The sequence below is a fragment of the Periplaneta americana genome, chromosome 13 (genome assembly GCF_040183065.1).
Source record: "Periplaneta americana isolate PAMFEO1 chromosome 13, P.americana_PAMFEO1_priV1, whole genome shotgun sequence".
NCBI lineage: Eukaryota > Metazoa > Arthropoda > Insecta > Blattodea > Blattidae > Periplaneta > Periplaneta americana.
In genome coordinates this window covers 119112110-119134717 of record NC_091129.1, presented here as the reverse complement: position 1 = coordinate 119134717, position 22608 = coordinate 119112110, and the positions used below count along the sequence as shown (strand labels likewise).

The window sequence follows — 22608 nt, the reverse complement described above, 5'->3', positions numbered from 1 at the left end:
AGAAATTCAGTGTCGCTTCTGTGTCCCCATGCTAGCGCGCTGGTCTTACATCCAGGGGCCTGCTGCATATTAATTAATTGATTAACTAGCGGACTTACTCGTGTTAATTATGTAAGTTTGTGCGGCTTACAGCTGTTTCAGTGCTTCACACACCATCCTCAGAGCCTACTAGATCTCGGCGTCATCTCGAACTTCTCTGCCTGTTATGTGGGTGCGTTTGATTGTTGAAAGGTGTTGAAAAGTGGAGTCAAATAGTGTGTACTGTAATTGATCTGTGTGTTGAGAATTTGATCGGGTTGTGTTTTAGTGTGTTTCAATATTTCGTATTGTTCTAGTGTGTTGAGTTTTGGTTCTTGGGTTGTATGTGTAGGATTTCCATGTCCGCATTTATGTTACTGTATGTATGGTTAGCATTGGTTATGTGATCGCCGTATTTAGATGTATTGTGTCCTCTGGTTATTGCTTTAATGTGTTCTTTGATGCGTGTTTGGAATGATCTGCCTGTCTGTCCTATGTAGAACTTGTCTCAACTATTACATGTGAGTTTGTATACACCTGGGTGGTCGTATTTATTTGTTTGTGTTTTTTGTGTGTTGAGATGTCTTTGTAGTGTGTTTTCTGTTCTGTATGCTATGTTGTATTTCTGCTTTCTGAATGAAGATGCGATCTTATGTGTGCTTTTGTTTTCATATGTTAGTGTGATGTATTTCTTGTGTTCTTGTGTTTGTGTTGTGTTTTGCATGTTTTTCAGTACACACACTATTTGACTCCACTTTTCAACACCTTTCATCAATCAAACCCACCCACATAACAGGCAGAGAAGTTCGAGATGACGCCGAGATCTAGTAAGCTCTGAGGATGGTGTGATGAAGCACCGAAACAGCTGTAAGCCACACAAACTTACATAATTAACACGAGTAAGTCCGCTAGTTAATGAATTAATTATATTCAAGTGTTAAAAGTAGTGTACGCAAGATTAAAAATGGCATATTAATTCATAGTGTCCTACCTAAGGGCAGGTCTTTCACTGCAAACCCAGCATTCTCCAATATTTCCTATTTTCTACCTACCGCACAGTCTCAGAATATGATACAATGTTGCTTATCATCTGATATCTTCTTCTGCCCCGAACTCTTCTCCCGTTCACCATTCCTTCCAGTGTATCCTTCAATAAGCAGTTTCTTCTCATCCAGTGACCCAACCAATAATTCCACAGCATCATTCTCTCTTCACCCACTCTTCCAATACAGCTTCATTTCTTATTCTGTCACACCATTTCACACGCTCCATTCTTCTCCATATTCACATTTCAACTTCTTCTATTCGCTTCTCTTCGCTTAGCCTGCCTGGAGAGAAATAAAAAATAGGTTGCAGCCGCCAAATTACTCTTCAAGGAATGACCACTCATGTAAATTGAGGGAAAGAAGACAGAGGACGGACACTGGAAAGTTTTCTTTTCTCAATCGTACTATCAGGGACTGGAATGCTTTACCTGCAGACTTACTAAAGGCTTTACCAATAACCAAAAATGTATTTTAAAAAAGGCTTAAGGACTTTACTAATAGACGGTAGTATATTATACACACTATTTAAAGGGTGTAATTGATGTTTTGTTATTGAAGTGTTGTATCAGTGAAGTGTGAATTGTGTTGTGTAAGTGAAGTGTGTTTGTGTCAGTGAAGCTTTATAGTTTATAGTGGTAGTGCAAAGTATTTGAACAGCGAACTGTTTTTTAAGTGTTAGTGAAATCAGGATAGTATCAGTGAAATGTGTCTCAGTTCTAGTGCAGTGAGTGAGTTCACAGCGAAATGAGTGTGCTGCTGAAAGGTACTTGTGCATGTATGAACATATGATACTCGTGAGTTTTAGTTCGAACTTAGGGTTAAGATACAAATTAGATTTACTTTAAATATTATTTTCAGCGATCGTGCTTCGTTTAATTTCGGATGCTCATTATTATTATTATTATTATTATTATTATTATTATTATTATTATTATTATTATTATTATTATCATTACTATTAGTTAATATTAGTATTTATTATTATTAGTATTATTATTAATTTCTATGTTTTTAATAATTGTGTTTATTATTAATTGTCATTATTGAGTGTAATTAGTTACCACTGTCACCGGGTATTTATCCATTTGCAATGTGAATAAATACATACATCATAATGTCCATGTTTCTGACTCATACAATGCCACACTCCACACAAAGCACTTCACTAGTCTCTTTCTTAGTTCTTTCTTCAGGGATCCGCAGAAGATACTCCTTTTTCTGTTAAAAGCTTCCTTTGCCATTGCTATTCTCCTTTTGACTTCCTGGCAGCAGCTCATGTTACTGCTTATAGTACGCCCCAAGTATTTGAAGCTGTCCACTTGTTCCAGCCCTTCTGCATATATGTAGATAAAATTTCTAACTTTACTAGCGACAAATTAGTAAATAAGTGAAAACCCAGTTATTTCTGTTGCATAAATCTGAATCCGTAAATTTGTCACAAGTGACAAGCTCTAGTAATTACTAACAGATTCATTTGTTTTACCAACGAATTATTGCATACAATTTCTTCTCCATATCCACATTTCAAATTTTTCTATTCGCTTCTCTTTACCTCATCATAATATCCATGTTTCTGACCCATACAATGCCACACTCCACACAAAGCACTTCACTAGTCTCTTCCTTAGATCTTTTTTAGGGGTCCGCAGAAGATGCTCCTTTTTCTATTAAAAGTTCCTTGGCTATTCCTATCCTCCTTTCGACTTCCTGATAGCAGCTCATGTTTTTTTTTTGGCAAGTTATTTTACGACGCTTTATCAACATCTTCGGTTATTTAGCGTCTGAATGAGATGAAGGTGATAATGCCGGTGAAATGAATCCAGGGTCCAGCACCGAAGTTACCCAGCATTTGCTCAATTGGGTTGAGGGAAAACCCCGGAAGAAACCTCAACCAGGTAACTTGCCCCGACCGGGAATCGAACCCGTGCAGCTCATGTTACTGCTTACAGTACGCCCCAAGTATCTGAAGCTGTCCACTTGTTCCAGCCCTTCTGCATATATGTAGGTAAAATTACTAACTTTACTAGCGACAAATTAGTAAATAAGTGAAAACCTAGTTATTTCTCTTGCATAAATCTGGATCGGTAAATTTGTCGCAAGTGACAAGCACTAGTAATTACTAACAGATTCATTTGTTTTACCAACGTATTGTTGCATAAAATTTCTATTCCTGCTCCTGTTGTATAGCACGCCGCCAGATTCATAGACATTCTTAGCGCGGGCTTCCGGTGGATGATGAGCGAACTAATGTTTTTCGTATTCATAAACCAGTGTTAGCGATATGATATGATATGAATCCTGTACAAGTAATCACTCGATAGCCGGGGCTAGTTTAGCACGCTCGTAGCGCGGGCTAGCGAAATGTCTATGCATAGCATCCTTAGTGATTAGAAGTTGTGCACCGCCATAAAATTTCTGACCCCGCCGGGAATCGAACCCGGGTCGGCTATCTGAAGTGACTTTTAATCGCATATAGAGAATTTCTATTCATGCAGTTTTATTGGTTGATATAATACAGCTGCCATGACTTATGAAATGATCCTCGTATCTTTACCTGTCTTCTGTACACCTGTGTGGCGTGTACACAGGAACTTCGTGTCACCTGTGGAGGGTAATCCAATTTGGCTGTTTCGGTTGTGGGAGGCGTATGCTCTGCCAGTGAACCGCAGTGAAAGATGCCGTGCAATGAATTTTTAAACAGAGAGATTTAATTCTTTTTGATTGAAATGAGACTGATGTAAAACAAATGCAGCTTTTTGTTGGCCGACCGTCTGGATGATGGATGGCGTTATTGTGCTGGCAATTGCCCCCGATGACTCCAGTGAAACATTAGATATTGCCGCACATGTTTGTTTACGATCCCAAATCAATAACATGGCCTACTTACGTACGTCAGTTCTGCTGGCGAGATTATTGCCTCCGTGATAGATGCCCCTGGATTTATATGTGAAAGGCCAGGCTTCGAGCTTTTATTGCTGATATTTGCTCGTAATGCCTTGTTAGAATCCAGTACAATGGAAAACGTAACGGCGAACATATTTGAACAGTTTTTAGATTATACGTTGTCTAGCTGAACGTGGGGCGGGGAGAATGGATGTGGATATTTTACATAGGGTTGGAAACAAGATCCCGGGTTCAGGTTCTGTTACGGACAAAGTTGTTACTCCGTCTCATCGTAATACAGGGTATTAAAAATAACGTTTACAACGTTTCAGGGAATGATAGAGGAGGTAAAAACAAACATCTTTTTTAAGTGACAGAACTTTAGCAGATGCGCCGTTTTGCCGCTAGATGGCCTGAAGGATAGATGACTTGACTTCCGTCACAACACACACTGGCTAGTTCTGTTTGTGCACGACCATCTTGTAGGGCCTTATCTGTTGCCTAACAGTCTCCGTGGTGGTAATTATTTTTCTTTTCTACGCGACGTCCTACCAGAACTTTTAGAAAATATCCCATTGAACATCAGAGAACGAATATGGTTTCAGCATGACGGTGCCCCCTCCACACTTTGATCGTCGTGCCAGGAATCACCTAAATGCTACATTCCCCGATCGTTGGATTGGCAGGGGTGGGCCGGTAACGTGGCCACCTCGATCACCGGACCTAACCCCACTGGATTTCTTTTTGTGGGGAGACGTGAAACGTTTTGTGTATGAGACACCGATCGATACCGTAGAAGACTTAGTTGCTCATGTTGTTGAAGCTGCACATGTTATTAGAGACAATTTCTGCCTTTTTTTTAGCGTTGCAGACACTTCATTGTACGAAGATACCAGTCGTGCAATGCCTTCAATGGACGGCAGTTTCAACACCACCTCTAAAACGACAATTGGTCTTATTCTTCATGGATTATACTAACACTTACGTAGGCCTACACATTAAACGACGCATCTGCCAAAGTTTTGTCACTTACAAAAGATATTTGTTTTTACCTCCTCTGTTATCCCTGAAGCGTCGTAAACATTATTTTTTAACAACCTGTATATTGTTGTGTACGTATATTCCTATGCAAATCAGTTTTTATAGTCGGAATTTATTCGTTTTTAGTACTCAGATGTCAAGCTATCAGTGAAGAACGCAAAGTATAAACAATGTTGTTAAAATCATTAGGAGTCACCGGCGTGACTCAGTCGGTTAAGGCGCTCGCCTGCCGGTCTGAAGTTGCGCTCGGGCGCGGGTTCGGTCCCCGCTTGGGCTGATTACCTGGTTGGGTTTTTTCCGAGGTTTACCCCAACCGTAAAGTGAATGCCAGGTAATCTATGGCGAATCCTCGGTCTCATCTCGCCAAATACCATCTCACTATCACCAATTTCATCGACGCTAAATAACCTAGTAGTTGATACAGTGTTGTTAAATAACCAACTGAAATAAAAAAACAGATAATATTGAGCCATCCAGGAGTTCCAAGAATCGTTGCAAAGACGCGATTATCATCGTGTATCAAATGATATTTCCTCCTCTCTCCTCATTGATTGAAGCATGCATTATGAAACTACAATCATTAGACTTGAGAGTGCTTTTATTTTTGCTAACTTGTTATCTCACTAAAAAGATTTATTAGAGAAATAATAATACATCCACTTAGAATAATTAAAAGACATAGGCTATATTAACAACTACTCTTTCAGAGGTAGCCTATATATTTTGAGTTTGAAGTATGAACGTTACAATAGTAAGTGTGTACATATTTGCTCTTCTCTTTTGTAAGTAATTGTAATTTATTTTATTCTTGTATTTGTTTACACGTCAGATTTCATCTATGCATTACTCTTATTTCCTTCGTTGTTACTGGTATCAATTAGTTGTTTTACATATTAGTTATGAAGATAAATGTACCAAAGTGTCCAATCAATTATAACTCTGTTTCAAGCTAACTTACTTACGGCTCTTAAGGAACCCACGGGTTCATTGCTGCTATCACATAAGCCCGCCATCGGTCCGTATCCTGTGCAAAATTAATCCAGTCTCTATCATCATATCCCATTTCTCTCAAATCCATTTTAATATTATCCTCCCATATACTTCTCGGCCTTCTCAAAGGTTTTTTTCCCTCAGGCCTCCCAACTTGCATTTCTGGATTCGCACATACGTGCTACATGCCCTGCACATCCCGAACGTCTGGATTTAATGTTCCTAATTATGTCAGGTGAAGAATACAATGCGTGCATCTGCTTTGTGTAACTTTCTCCATTCTCCTGTAACTTCATCCTTCTTAGCCCAAATATTTTGCCTAAGAATTTCAAGCTAACCCTTTTTTAATTAGGAAAAGTAAATTTCCTTCAATTACTCCATTTGTATAGTTACAAAATGTCATGAGAGTTCCTGTATTGTGAAATGTGCTTGGTATTCTGTCCTCTATATCTGTGGTTCTATCTAGCCAGACGCAACCGCTTCAATGCCGGATATTCGAACGAATGTCCAACCTCGCCGGTTGACCTGCAACCGGTCGAATATAAACCGGTTGTAAGCGCTGTTCTGCAGCACTCTGGTGCCGGATTATTGAGAGTGCTTACATAATATTATTAAATATAAATCTATAATCTTCGTCAATCACTTCACTTGTACTTTTAAATCGAAATCAGAATGATCCACACATGGCTGGCGCATGTATATGTAAGTATATACGTGTATAATACAGCATAACGCATGACACTGGAGCAAATTCCTCAGAAAATTACATATTACAGTAGAAGTGATAGGGAGTACACTAGGACGTCGGATTACTGAGGGCCGGATTAGCAAGAGTCTAGTGTAATTTATTGGATAGTGTGTAGCCATCGTGCCTGTTTTAGTATTTGTTTGATCTTTAAGTCTGTCTTTATTTAACCGAAAAATCAGACACGAGAAGTGGAAACGTTTCACACGATAAAGTATTTCATAAATCCTTAGTTACTTTTTAGCCTACCTGTTCTGCGTTCATTTACTTGACTTTGAAACCGTATAAATGAAATTATATGTCATGTGCTTTGATGAAGAGTTCAAAAATTTTGTTTGAGGTACATTTTTATTATTTTTAATAATTTGTGAATTCGTTGCCAGAGTTATAATGGAATTTAATTAATTTTTTTTTTGCTCTTTTCAGTGTACATTGAAAAGTATGAATGGTATAATCACATATTGACGAAATTACGTTACTATGCAACAGTCGTTAAGTTACATTCTTTTTTTATTATTTGCAGGCCGTGACTTGGGCGCAGTGGTGCATCATGGGAGATTTCCCCACACGATGACGTCAAACAATGTGCGGGGATAATGTGATGGAGGTAGGAGAATATCACAGCACCATTTTTAATGCTGCATGATACTTTTTGTTATTTATTAGCGTCGTGTTTACTCAGAATTCTGAGTGTTTAAAATGTTTTCCTGTTAATTAGTAACCCTTAACCTTTAACTACAGTGAACGTTTGAATTTTTTTGAGTCTGCTACCGTATTCGTTAATAGGAACTGATGAACGCGTGATTCACCTGAACTTACCTATATAAGCAATAGTCAATAAGCAAAATACATTACATTGTGAACATTATAAGCGATAGTGCCGAAAACGTAGGTCATACCTATACTAATAATAAATCTGTAGCCAAAATTTTGCTGGTAATTTTCGATTTTCCAAAAATAATTGGTGTTAACATGTACAATTAACCATTATGAAACCGAAAATCGCTTTTTTGAAATTTTTGTTCGTATGTCTGTCTGTCTGGATGTTTTTTACATTTTCACGTGATAATGGATGAACCGATTTATATGAAAATTAGAATATAAATTAAGTTCGTTGTAACATAGATTTTAGGCTATATGTCATTCAAAATACTTTATTTAAAAGGGGGGTTATAAGGGGGCCTGAATTAAATAAATCGAAATATCTCCCTTATTATTAATTTTCATGAAAAATGTTACATAATAAATGTTTCTTTAAAAATGATTTCCTATAAGTGTTATTCTATACAAGATTTTGATAGGACTGATATTTAATGAGATAAATGAGTTTTAAAATTACAATAACAACGCCATCTAAGGCGCTGTATTGAAATAGAAACAAATGACTTCGTCTATAAGGGGCCTTGGACAACAACAATCGAAAGCTATTAAACATAGCCTACACAGAATGTTTCTGTGTTTGTATGAAGTAATATCGAAAGCTAATTAATTGTTTCATTATTATTTCACCTTTGGAAAGTGTAGTTTCTCTAGATGGACATAATTCTATAATGTTATTACAATAACTTCTGAGTGAAATTTAAGGATATACAAGAATTTTAAAATAACGATACAATACATTTTCACCACCACCTCAGATTATAGCGTTGTTGTTCCTGCAGTAACTTTTATGTGCAAAATATAAAATTTTTGAGTAGGAAGAAAAAACACATTTATTCATTCCATGGCAATGGTACATAGGAGATCGTGAATTCTTACATTTTCGAAAGAAAGAAATATAATTACATATCACTGTTTATGCTGTATCACTATTTAATTTATTTGAAGGGTTCAGAACCGTGGTGGGCCAAGCGCCATTTACTGAAGACGTAGAAAACAGGGGTTAAAATTAAGTTATTACCTTAATTCAATGGAAACCTACAGCAAGTAATATGAAGCATACACATTAAAACTAAATGATATGTCAATCATCGTTAAACTATGGTTGCCTGTAATAAAAATTAAGAAGCATGTTAAAGGATTTGTCCTTGCAACAAATGATTGCTGTCTGGACCAAAATGACTGCATTGAAATTATTTAAATACAATTTAAAGTAAGTAACATATTAAACGATTTATCCTTCTATCAAAAACGAATGTTCCCTGGATCAAACGTCCTATTTTAATTATGTAATTACTTTATATTTATTTCTAACAGGTGCAGTGGAGCGCACGGGTACGGCTAGTTTAAAATAAAATCATGGTTGATTAAAATACTTCGTAAAATTTGTCAGTTTAGGGTAACATGTTAAATTATCATTTTGAGCACTTCATAAAGAGTGAGCTAAATAGTGTTTTGAAGTAGTGCAAGAAAACTAAAGCACAAACTAGTGATATCATTGACAAAGAACTTCACAACTTGACAAGGATCCCGACTCCCATTTGAGATTTTAAAGTGATACGCCACTGACCCTACTTCCTGTTAGGGCTGATTGATGAAATCCAGCTCAATTGAAAGTTCATTTTTGCTTTAGTTGCAAATATTTTTGTCTCGAAAATTTTAATGCACTAGTGTTCGAAGTAAAAAAAAGTAGATTCATGGCGCTACAGCCCTGAAGGGCCAAGTCCGACCAGCCGGCCGAAGCAGAGGTGGACGATCATCCAACCAGAATGGAGGTATCGTGTGGTTAGCACGATGATCCCCCGAGCCGTTAAAGCTGGTTTGCTAAACTGGATTTTCGCTACCTATCATACCTCCCCTAGTGCATCACGATGCTGGATGGGCACCGGTCCCATACACTGTCCGAAATTTCATGAGAAAATTTCTTCCCCCTTGAGGAGTTTTCGAAGTAAATGATTGTTATGTGTGGGTGAATCACTCTGTATAGGCTATGTAATTAGTCTAGGGGGCGGATGTTGATGACCTAAAAATCTACTTAAAATGATCATTAAAATGCCCTTAAACTTATGGAAAAATTGCATAAAATTAAAAGAAAATTACATTTAAATACTATCCACCGTACTCGCACCACAACTTCTTAAAAATTAGTCACCTTGTTTCAATGACTGCCCTGAAAATCTCGGAGAGAGGAGGCAACTTCCTGGAATTTGGCTAAGATAAAGGAAAAGAACATGAAACAAAATTAAGGTTTTAAGGGAAAATTATAGATTTTAAAGAGAGTTTGCAATATGTTTCAATCAGGTGTGGTCCGTATCAGTGCCTTTATTCTCCGTCTCCTCCTCCTTCCGTGCTTCACTTTTGTTACCAGATCTTCCAGATGAGGGAGTGTGAATGACGAAACATATTGTGGGAGCAGCGTGCATTCTTGCAATCTTTGTGTTAAAAATACTGTTCACTACAGTAGACATCCCTTCCGAACCATGTTGAGTACACAACATCCTGTGCAGGACATGGTGAAAGTTTCCCCCCTTCCAAACATAAATTCTAAAGACACCCTCGTACCGACAAAAGAATAGTAGAGGTCAAAGTTTTCACTTAAACTAAGCTGCTGTCAAGCATTTTATATTACTTCCATTGTGTGAAGTGAAGCCTTCAGTGGAATGAAGGATGGACTTTAGAGTCTGTTCCAAACTATAGAACTCAAACTTCACTGTTATTCACTTATTCAGTAGGTAATTACTAATGACCTATTTGGTTAGAAAATGATTTAACAGACCTATCGGTAAAGAAGAAAGTAAAATACATTCCAAATTATCTAAAACTTCTTCAAAGTATTAAAAATGACCACAAAATTCCGAAAAGAATATAAAAATGAACTATTAGATTAAAAACTCCAAAAAATGGAATATAAGAAATTACTTTTTTTACGTTGATATTAACATAGAAAGGATTTCTATATTAATAGGCATCATTCTAATGTGAAAAATAAGAACATGACTTTTCATCAACATCCGTCCTCTAGTAAGCTAATTACTTCATCACATACTATTAGACATTCAATATACTTTTACCAATACAATGCCATTTAGTCATCATGGGAAGATGGAGCGGTTGTACAACGTGTTTTTGGAATTAAAAGCTGTTACAACAACGACAGTTTTAAGGCTACTACACGTTAATTTCGTCATTTTAATGATTCCATCCTATCTGCTCTTTCGACTTAAATTTTTACATCCATACGAAATTCAGGCGGCACATCGATTAAAACAGGCCCGCACAAGGTTTGCGCTCTCCGAGCCGGCTCACAGCTCATGAGCGGAATGCAGATATTAGCTGCGCTCTGTATAAGGGTGGACTGGAAGAAGGGGTGATCTCGTACAAAATAAACACAAAAGGAAGTACTGTTACGAGTGTTTATGAAATGAATTCCCGTTCAGTGTTTGCAAAACTATCTTGGACTATTATTAATTAATAAAGAAATATTTATTTCTACAGAAATAATAGAAATTCTATAGCTACTTAAATGTACATTATCATTTCGTTATATTTTTATTTATCAGTATATCAAAACGAGGTTTTATGCTCTTGGCAGCTGAAAGGAACAGTAGCCTACTGATCGTATTGAAATATCAGTTACAGTTGTTCGATGTCTGCCTTTATTAAAGTTGATTGTAGAAAACAGTTGCTCACAAATATAAATGTTGAGACAAACATAGCAATCATTTTCACAGCCAGCCTGTGTAGTCGTGGATATTATTGCTAATGTTCAGTGTTGTAGAACTCAACCAGGCTAGTAGTATTATTCAAACGATCTAGCCCTTAGTTCACATTGAGGATCAATAAGTTCGAACTGTAAATCGTTAAATGTTAAATGTTATGTTCCGTCTTTTAGATTCCTCCATACTGTACTGTAGCAGTAGAAAAGCAACATTAAACTGTTACTGAGAATAGGCCTACACACTGCACTCCACTAGATAACTGAGTGGTCGTTTCCCTCTCCTCTACCTATAGCAAGTCTATGTCATTCTGACGTATCTTCCTCTCCGTTTCGGCGAGCGGTAAACACGGCTCTCCCACTCTGAAGGAGCGCGCGCGCTCGTTGAGCGCTGTTTGTGCAGGTATGAATTAGAACATCGCTGTATTCTCAACCGAAGATCTTTATTTTCTGCAATAGCAATAAATTTTATTCAAACAATTTTTTTTCTGCAAAATGATACTGATATTCTAAATTGATTCTAATAATAAAAGTTGACAGAAGTAATTTCATTTTCAATATATTGAGTTTGAAAATAGTAAAAATGTAACATCCGTGGCAACTGGAATGGTTGGATGATGATAAAAAATAGAAAGAAGAAGATTAGAATGCAGTTTAAACATCTCCACTTGATTTGGTCTTGACCTCTTTGACCAAGTGTCTAGAAAGAGAGAACGATGCTGCGAAGATTTAACTTTGAAGTATAAAAATATCAAACAGCTTTTTGTGATGTAAGAGGATTCTCAGATGAAGAGTCAGCTTTATACATCCTCTTGCACAGCTTAATTAAACATCTGTACACAGCTGTGGTTTGCGGACTTGTCTTCAGTTCCACTCTCCCCGTGTACTTACATTCAATTTAGTGCACAGAAAATGGAGGAAAAAAGAAGAAACCATCATCGTCCATCACAAACCCTGGCAGCTAATGGGAATTATCCGTTGCTAGTCCGGAATTTTAAGAGCTCTTCCTTGCGCTGTGTGGCTCTTGGTTTAAGAGGCTGGGAGTGGGTGGAGGGTCCATTACTGCGCTCTGCGTTCTCCAATTGTTTTTCAAAAACTCTCGTTTCTATTCGAAAGCAGCGGAGCAACTATGATTTATACCTTGCACTGTATAAGTAGGACCTAGGGATTCGTCCCTTTGCAGTTTATATCTCCTTCTACAAACTTACGAAATGGTTTGTAACCATTGTTGCCAACTTCTTAAAGTTATCGAAGTTCAATTCAAATATTCAAGTATTAAATTTTACTATTTTATCTAACTTACTTACGTTTATTATGTTTATTGTTATTTTTAAGTTAATATTTGTATAATGGTATGTATTTTTCTGTACTATGTGATTTGATCCTGGTTGAGTGGAAAATAAAACTATTATTATTATTATTATTATTATTATTATTATTATTATTATTATTATTATTGCTTACTGGCTTTTAAGAAACCCGAAGGTTCATTGCCGCCCTCACATAAGCCCGCTATCGGTCCCTATCCTGAGCAAGATTAATCCAGTCTCTATGATTATATCCCACCTCACTCAAATCCATTTTAATATTATCCTCCCATCTACGTCTCGGCATCCCCAAAGGTCTTTCCCCTCTGGCCTCCCAACTAACATTCTATATGCATTTCTGGATTCGCCCATACATGATACATGCCCTGTCCATCTCAAACGTTTTGATTTAATGTTCCTAATTATGTCGGGTGAAGAATAAATGAGTGCAGTTCTGTATTGTGTAACTTTCTCCATTCTCCTGTAAGTTCATCCCTCTTGGCCCCAAATATTTTCCTGAGCACCTTATTCTCAAACATCCTTAACCTATGTTCCTCTCTCAAGTGAGAGTCCAAGTTTCACAACCATAAAGAAAAAACCGGTAATATAACTGTTTTATAAATTCTAACTTTCAGATATTTTGACAGCAGACTAGATGACAAAAGCTTCTCAACCGGTTAATAACAGACATTTCCCATATTTACACTGTGTTTAATTCCCTCGCGAGTATCATTTATATTTGTTACTGTTGCTCCCAGGTATTTTATCTAACACCTTCAAATAAATCAAACCGTTGCTATGTTTATATTTGATATGTAAAGTTATATTTATTATGTTACCGTTGCTAGGAATAATAAAAGAGTGAGTTCTTTTTACTCGATTCCGTGACGAGTGGCTTTTGTAAAACTAGGCCTAAGGCATACAGGAAAATCACCCAAACTCTCACGGACTTGCTCCCCATGTTAGCAAACAACCCAGCCACCCCCTACGTAAATAGGAGACCCTTGCCCTGAAGAGAGTTTAAGGCTTATTATTACTCGTTATTATTATTACTATTATTATTAATATTATGATTATTATTTATATAAAGATTTCTAATATTTACACATCTTTCAGTGCCTAAAGTCTTAAAGCTCATTCTTGTCCTTCACTTTTCTCTATCCATCCCACGCGAACCCGCATATACACAAATTCTCCACAGCCTTTAATACAACCTTTCTGATCTTCCAATATTAAATTCTCAGTTTTTATTCCACATCTCACATACAATATTGTTTCTAGATTTACTACCGTATTCGTGTAACAATTTCCGAACTTATTATTATTATTATTATTATTATTATTACTATATTATTAGTATCATTATTATTATCATTATTATTATCATTATTATTATTATTATTATTATATTATTATCATCATTATTATTATTATATTATTATCATTATTATTATCATCATTATTATTATTATTATTATTATTATTATATTATTAGTATCATTATTATTATTATTATACAGACGTGGACAGATTATTAGCAAAATTGAAGATTTTTATTATATATTTATACAAAATAAGATTCTTCAATTCAGACTGCAGTTGACATTTTTGCGTTATTTCCAAATTATTAGCAAAATTTAAGATTTGTATTGTATATTTTTAGAAAATTTGACTCTTCAATTTGGACTACATTTGATATTTTAGTATATTTACAAATTATTAGTAAAACTGAAGATTTTTACTGTATATTTTTACCAAATTCGAATCTTCAATTTGGACTACAGTTCACATTTTGGATATTTCCAAATAATTAGCAAAACTGAAGATTTTTATTTCATATTTTGACAAAATTTGACTCTTCAATTTAGACTGCAGTTGAAATTTTTGTATATTTACAAATTTTTAGCAAAATTTAAGATTTTTATTATATATTCTTACAAAAAATGACTCTTCAATTTAACCTACAGTCGACATTTTTGCATTTTTCTGTCAACTATAATGATAGAAATATGAAAAATTGTCAACTGTAGTGTAAATTGAAAAGTCAAATTTTGTAAACAGAATTATCATAAAAATCGTCAATTTTGTTAATAATTTGTCCACGTCTGTATTATTAGTACCATTATTATTATTATTATTATATTATGATTATTATATTATTAGTATCATTATTATTATCATTATTATTATTATATTATTATTATTATTATATTATTATCATTATTATTATTATATTATTATCATTATTATTATTATTATTATTATTAAATATCCGTGGAAAAGAACCCTAATTCACCAAGCGGTATGCTAGGGTTTTAGTTTTTGTTCTACGGTATACTACTTATCTATACTACTCATTTTTACACAGATAATGGTGAAATATGTATCTTCAGTCTTTTGAAGATAAATTTTAGCAAGTCTATAAATTGTCTGTAGCAACAAAGTTTTTTGATTACTTCACATAGTGGAGTCCTATATTCGGTGTCGCGATCCAGAAGATGTGTCTTTATTTGAAATCTCTTTGCTTCAACAATAGGACAGTCAAATAAATGTTAAATGTTATCTTTTATTTAACGACGCTCGCAACTGCAGAGGTTATATCAGCGTCGCCGGATGTGCAGGAATTTTGTCCCGCAGGAGTTCTTTTACATGCCAGTAAATCTACTGACATGAGCCTGTCGCATTTAAGCACACTTAAATGCCATCGACCTGGCCCGGGATCGAACCCGCAACCTTGGGCATAGAAGGCCAGTGACAGTCAAATAGAAGGTGTTTCACACTGTGAAAGTCTTCGCCGCAGGACCCTGTAGAGTCGATGTCTGCTGGAATGTTGAATCTGTCGAAGTAAGTATCAAATTTCCCATGTCCAGAGAGAAACTGCGAAAGTAGGTTTGAAGTGATGGTTTTTGAGTCGGTCGTGGATTGTTGGGAAGTAGGTGTCTCTTGTAAATGATCCGGTTGTGCATGTCGTCCATCTAGTATTCCAGTTTTGTTGTGTCTGTTGTCGTATTTGTTTCTTGATATAAGATATTGGTTGTAAACTGTATGTCGGAGTTTCGCTGCTGGAGGCTGCTGCTTTCGCTAGTTCATCAGCTCTTTCATTTCCTCTTACACCACTGTGTCCACGGACCCAGAGTGAGGCATATGTGCTGTGCGTGCTTTTCAAGTAATTCCCTTGCCTCTATCGCTAATAGGTGACGGTTGTACTTGTCAGCGATGCTGTGAAGTGCAGCTTGGGAGTCACTAAATATGCGCGCTGTGTTTTCGATTATTATTATTATTATTATTATTATTATTATTATTATTATTATTATTATTATTATTACTTACTTACTTACAAATGGCTTTTAAGGAATCCGAAGATGCATTGCCGCCCTCACATAAGCCCGCCAGCGGTCCCTATCCTGTGCAAGATTAATACAGTCTCTATCATCATACTCCACCTCCCTCTACGTGTCACAACCATACAGAAGAAGCGGTAATATAACTGTTTTATAAATTCTAACTTTCAGATTTTTGGACAGCAGACCGGATGATAAGAGCTTCTCAACCGAATAATAACACGCATTTCCCATATTTATTCTGCATTTAATTTCCTCCCGAGTGTCATTTATATTTGTTACTGTTGCTCCAAGATATTTGAATTTTTCCACCTCTTCGAAGGATAAATCTCCAATTTTTATATTTCCATTTCGTACAATATTCTGGTCAGGCGACATAATCATATACTTTGTCTTTTCGGGATTTACTTCCAAACCGATCGCTTTACTTGCTTCAAGTAAAATTTCCGTGTCTTCCCTAATCGTTTATTATTATTATTATTATTATTATTATTATTATTATTATTATTATTATTATTATTACAACTATTATTATTATTATTATTATTATTATTATTATTATTATTATTATATCCAGAATCCACAAATGTATATAGAGTGTTAGGTGGGATACCGGAGGGAAAAAGACCTTTGGGGAGGCCGAGACGTAGATGGGAGGATAATATTAAAGTGGATTTGAGGGAGGTGGGATATGATGATAGAGACTGGATTAATCTTGCACAGGATAGGGACCGATGGAGGGCTTATGTGAGGGCGGTAATGAACCTGCGAGTTCCTTAAAAGCCATTTGTAAGTAAGTATTATTATTATTATTATTATTATTATTATTATTATTATTATTATTATTATACCTGGTAAGGTTTATCTTGTCTCAGTAGCAATAAAACCAAGTCCCTTCAAATGAGGGTGGAGATTATAGGAGGGTTGTAAATTTTCAGTATTCCTTTCAAAACCTTGTTATCGTGCAGGCTACCGGAACTTAATTTCTTGAAAGACAAGCTCAGTGACGGAACTACACAGTATAAAGAGAGATACTTTGTAATTTTATTGTGCGCTACAGAATGTATCAACTAGTCCCTTCCGCCACTGGATGGATGGACGGCACCGCTCCATTCCCCCATCGCCATAACAATACAGACGAAGTAAGACATATCTCCTTTCTCTCTCTTTTCACAGTGGGACAAGATAAATCACACAGACTTTATATCTGGAGACCTTTACAAGTTACAAAAAAGTGCCTACTGATAATATGACCACCAGAAGAATTAGAAGTAAAAAATAAAGAGAATCCCATTTCTTTTGTATTAAACCAATGCTAGAATTTTGAAATTGTGTAGGAAATATTAGCAATTAAATTTACTTAAAATCTGATACTTCTGAAAAACCAAATAGGTAGCTTTTAGTAACAAAAATAGGCTATATAGTCGCAAACCTCTTTCACTTGTGATAGGCGATATGGGTGGAACAGTTCTTCGTAGAGTACGTGCCAAACACTCACATGGTTTACCCCCATCCGTTGTGCGAGGTGACTGGTACTGATTGAAGGATCCTGTTCAACCTGATTTAGCACCTCCTCCTCAAATTCAGCTTTGTTACGAGTTCTTTGTGCTCCGCAGTTGTGTCAGTTGACAGCCAGTGTATCATGTTCGATAAGACGCCGATCAACACTTGCGAATGTTTGTTGTGTAGGTTGGCGTCTTTCTGGCTACAAAATCTGACGAGGCCGCTCTGCTTTCCGCGAATTACCTAAAGCTGCTCTGTATACCGAGTGCATATAGGCGAGCCCTGCAAAAGTAAACGCTGCCATAGTGTTCCGATTCACAATGCACACAGATATACATGTAACTAGTGATGTTCAAGTCTTTCGCTCTGGTTATTAGTTGAATGAAAACTGTAACGCCTTGGCAGATGAAGTGAACTCAGTACAAGGGCTACAATTTTTTATGGGTGGTATAGGTGATTATTAGTAAGGAATTTGCACAAGACTTATAAACGAGTTACTCATTGTATAAGACAGTTAAATGTCTGTATATAGAGTTTTTATTAGTAAGACCGCTAATTTATTATTTTGTGCGAGATCGTGCGTATTTGCTTGGTTTCCGCACAAAACCAATCCGTGGAAAGCCTAAAATTCCACATTCAGTATTCCCAACCTAACACACATAACAATTTCCCTCTTCTTAGGTGACATATCGATTTTACTGCTTTAGGCTTTTAACATATTATTTTTAGAGACGTTCAATATAGTAATAATTATAAACTGGAAACTTACCACTGCAATTTCAACTAAATTGTACTGTTAATTATTGTTTTTAAATATTGGCAAAAATTAAGTAAACTCTACAACTCCAGTAAAGTTACTGCATTCATGATGCAAGTAACATTAAGAAAGCCGTGAAAAAATCAACAAGATTCCAGACTCATCATAGACTGGGGGGAAAAAAAGACAGACGTATACCACGGCCTGCTGGACTATAGTAAACACAGAAAACATTTTAAAGCAACAATGTTGAAGATAGATATTTTTGTTTTGCAAATTTGCCGTCATTGAATAGAAATCAAGATGGAGATTTCATTACAACTAACTAGAAATTCCTTTTTCAGGTATGTAATATAGGATCTTCGCACAAAATAATGTACGATACACGAGCGGTATGTTTTCTTTCAATTCTCGGAAATTAAAAAAGCTCAACTACGTTTCGCTTTTTCAAACTTTTCCTCGAACATGAAAACTTCAACATACCGCTCTTGTAACGCATATTACTATTTAATTTAAACACTATGAAGTTCTGATGCCTCAAACTTTGCACAAAGCATTGTATAATAGTTGCCTACGGACAGTAAAAGTTTCATTGTATTTAAAAATTGCAAGGTCAATTTTCTCTATATTTCGGTCGATTTGAGATGGAATAGCCCATATGCACGCACGGTTTGCTTTTAATTCCAATACTACATATTTATTTCAAACTACTGTATCATACCCACATACACATTTATATTCAACTGAATGGAATTGACTACATTACAGCTACTGATATTATCACCATGGCAACCAGGTTGTGCCAGTTTCGGTTTGTATCCCCCCGCGTGGGACATTGTACAGCGTGGACTACATTTTCTTGCGGGGAGGAGAAGGATCAACCTGCCCATAGCATAGCTAGTAGTGAACCCCATTAAAATGGAAATTTCAGGGTGAGGAAGGGTGGGGACAGGGTGTGTATATTACCAAGGGATGAGAAACTAAGAGGGCGGAAGGCAAGGGGGTAGAATCTTAGTAGTAGAGGAGAAGCTTGGGGTTGAAATGTCGAGATGGTCGTCACTCACCCCTTTTCATCCCTTTTCTAGTACGGCACATCTACCAAGCTACTATCCACCCCCCTACCCTCTAAAACTCGGGTGTACTGGACCACAAGTAAGCTAGGGGTTGTTCGCTCTCATCTGTCCAATGTGGTGATTGGTGATCCCTGAGGTACCAACGCAGGCCTTGCGTTCCAAAGTATTTCCAAGCCTCCGCTATACCGAATCAGTATGTACGCCACCTGCATTAATGAAGGCCAGCCTACAGTTTTCAGTTTGTATAAACAGAAATGCGGGACACTTTCAACATGAGAATAAATATTTAATATTTTCAACGCAGCGCGAAATTTTTGGCTGGAATACACTCCACAATAATGAACAGGGAGAGTGGTTGGTTTCTCATTATGTCATGCAAACTTTCACTACGTCACATCAAAGAAGTAATAGCCTACAAAAAAAAAAAAAAAAAAAAAAAAAAAAAAAAAAAAAAAAAACCTCCACTTCTCTCTAAAAATCTTTCTTAAGCCTCAAAAGGGTTGAAGTTCCTCAAAAGAAGCTACGATAGCACGTTTCGTTGTCCTTTGCCTTAATAATAATAATAATAATAATAATAATAATAATAATAATAATAATAATCCATGGCGCTACAGCCCGTAAGGTCCACACCTGTGGAGTAACGGCTAGCGCGTCTAGCTGCGAAACCAGGTGGCCCGGTTTCGATTTCCTGTCGGGACAAGTTGCCTATAATCTTTTCGCTGTAAGAAAAATCCTAATATAAACAATAGCACGTGACTGAAGTGAGGCTTCATTGGCCGCTGTTAGCGCCATAGATTCTCAGTACGTGTTCCCGCCCACTGTTGTACATTCTGTTTCATGTTAAACATTTCCCGTTACTCGTCAAGTAGGCCTAACTATGCATTCATTTGCTTAGGAAACATTTACTTTATAATTACTGTAATTAAAACTCACATAACTTATTATATACATTTAAGACTATTTGTTTTTCTCCGCTTTTGAGAGGGTTTCTACTTTTATGTTTACTAACCACACACACCGAGGATGCAGAAGCCATACTTCAGTACCACGTGTCTGCGTGAACAACTACGAGCTCAAGTGACTCCAGCTTGTTACAAGAACAGACTACCTCGGTATTACTGTTAGTATTCATCCGCATTCATAGTACATAACAAAATATAAAAGTAGCTTTTCGTTTACATATCGTTTTACATATGAGTGAAGTTGTATGTTTCATTGTATTTAACACTAGAATTCAATTTTTTATTTTCAAATAATACAAGATGATAGTTTCCAAATACGGACTATATATTCCTGCGTCGTGTGAATGTTTCGATTGGGAGCCAATCACGGGTATGACAGCCACGTGCTTGTGTTTACATTAGGATTTTTCTTACAGCGAAAACAGTATAGTTGAGGTTTTTTCCGGGGTTTTCCCTAAACCAAATATGAGCAAATGCTGGGTAACTTTCGGTGTTGGACCCCGGACTCATTTCACTGGCATTATCACCTTCATCTCATTCAGACGCTAAATAACCTTAGATGTTGATAAAGCGTCGTAAAATAATCTACTAAAATAAAAAAAAAATACAGCCCGTGAAGGATCAAGACCGATCAGCCGGCTGCTGGCCTCACGCCCACATGCCGAAGCAGAGGTGGAAGATCATCCAACCAGAATGGAGGTATCGTGTGGTTAGCACGATGATTCCCCCAGCCGTTATTGCTGCCATTCGCAACCGGATTTCGCTACCTATCGTAGCTCCCCAAGTGCATCACGATGCTGGGTGGGCACCGGTCCCATACACTGGCCGAAATTTCATGAGAAAATTTCTTCCCCCATGAGGACTCGAACCAGCGCGCATTCCGTAACGCGAGTTTTAGGCAGGATGCCTTAGACCACGACGCCACGGCGCGGGACATCCTTTGCCTTACTTACCTTTATCATTTTCTCGAACTTAGAATTCTCACGCACTCATACACGCACACGCAGAAACACATAACCACCACATGATTTTACTTAAACGTGGAACGTATTTCAGCATACCTCTCCAGAAAATTTGTAAAAAAAAAAAAAAAAAAATTTAAACTTTGCCCTTTAAAGTCTGTGTCACACTAGGCTGGTTTACTAGCTGCTGCTAGTAGCTGGCTTGTAGAGTAAAGAAGGTTAAAGGCTGGTTCACAATAAACCGGGAACGGAAACGACAACGAGAACAGAAATAATGTTAAAATAAATGTATTTAAATGTGAGCATTCACAATAGTTAATTGTGAATGCTTACATTTAAATACATTTATTTTAACAATATTTCCGTTCTCGTTCTCGTTGTCATTTCAGTTCTCGGTTTGTTGTGAACCAGCCTTAATTTGAGTAACGGAGAAATATGGATAATGCTATCGTTTTGTCAGCATAAAGAAAGAACGCGCGACGCCATGTTGAAAAGTGATAGGTAGTGAAAAGAATTTGGACCTTGTGAACCCTCTCTCTATAAATCATATCCTTCAAGCTGAATTGGGAATCTATATAATTTTTTTGTTGGAAGGTGTGTAGCAAAATCCCTGTCCATTGGCAGCTTATTATACTTTACTTTAGCCGTTTTTTTATTATTATCCAATTTAATAAACTCTATTTCACCCTGAGGTATATTAGGGTTATAGTTGGCATCAAAATACATATTTTATAACCAATAAACAATAGTAAAGTTATAATATAAAATAGTGGTCACAGTTACAATTCACATGAATTATGTAGAAGAATGCACCTTAATGAAAGAATGGATCCTGTTAAAGATTAATGAGATGTTTGAGGAATAATCAATGCAAAAGATATACAAGAATGTCTAACCGTTTCAGAGTAAATACACGACCTTAAAAAGATAATCAATAGTAGATTAATATAACAAAGTTTGACTTTCACTTTCAAATTAATACTTAATTCGTGAGCAACGGAACAGTTAAGAGCAATAAAGGGATATTACAAGCAATGATTTACGGTTACAAGTTACATACGTGATTCAGGAACAAGTACAATAATTAAAATAATAAGACAAGTAATGACTTACAACTAACGAATAACGAAATTCTTGAAGGGCAATATATAATAGTAGGGGCAATACAAAAGATTTAAAAACAAATGTAAACAGTAAAGGAATAATAGAAAAATTGGCTTAAAATTACAAGTTAAACACATTCTTTTTAAAGTAATAGGTAACAACAAAGAGATATAATATCAATACACTGACTGCAGTTACAGATTAAACACATTATTTTAAAAACAAACACGCAAAGGATCAATAGCTATTTTCATGCATTATATACATGGACCATGACTTTAA

The 22608-nt window shown here is 36.2% G+C and overlaps 1 protein-coding gene across 1 annotated transcript in view; it reads left to right on the top strand.

Moving 5' to 3' along the window:
* Positions 1 to 7245: 7245 nt before the first annotated feature.
* LOC138711652 (procollagen C-endopeptidase enhancer 1-like) overlaps positions 7246 to 22608 on the top strand; it is a 1452145-nt gene continuing 1436782 nt past the window's right edge. The window contains exon 1 of the mRNA XM_069842784.1: positions 7246 to 7330. Coding sequence (XP_069698885.1) covers positions 7307 to 7330 — 24 coding nt within the window. The 5' untranslated portion in view covers positions 7246 to 7306. The remainder of the gene's footprint in view (positions 7331 to 22608) is intronic.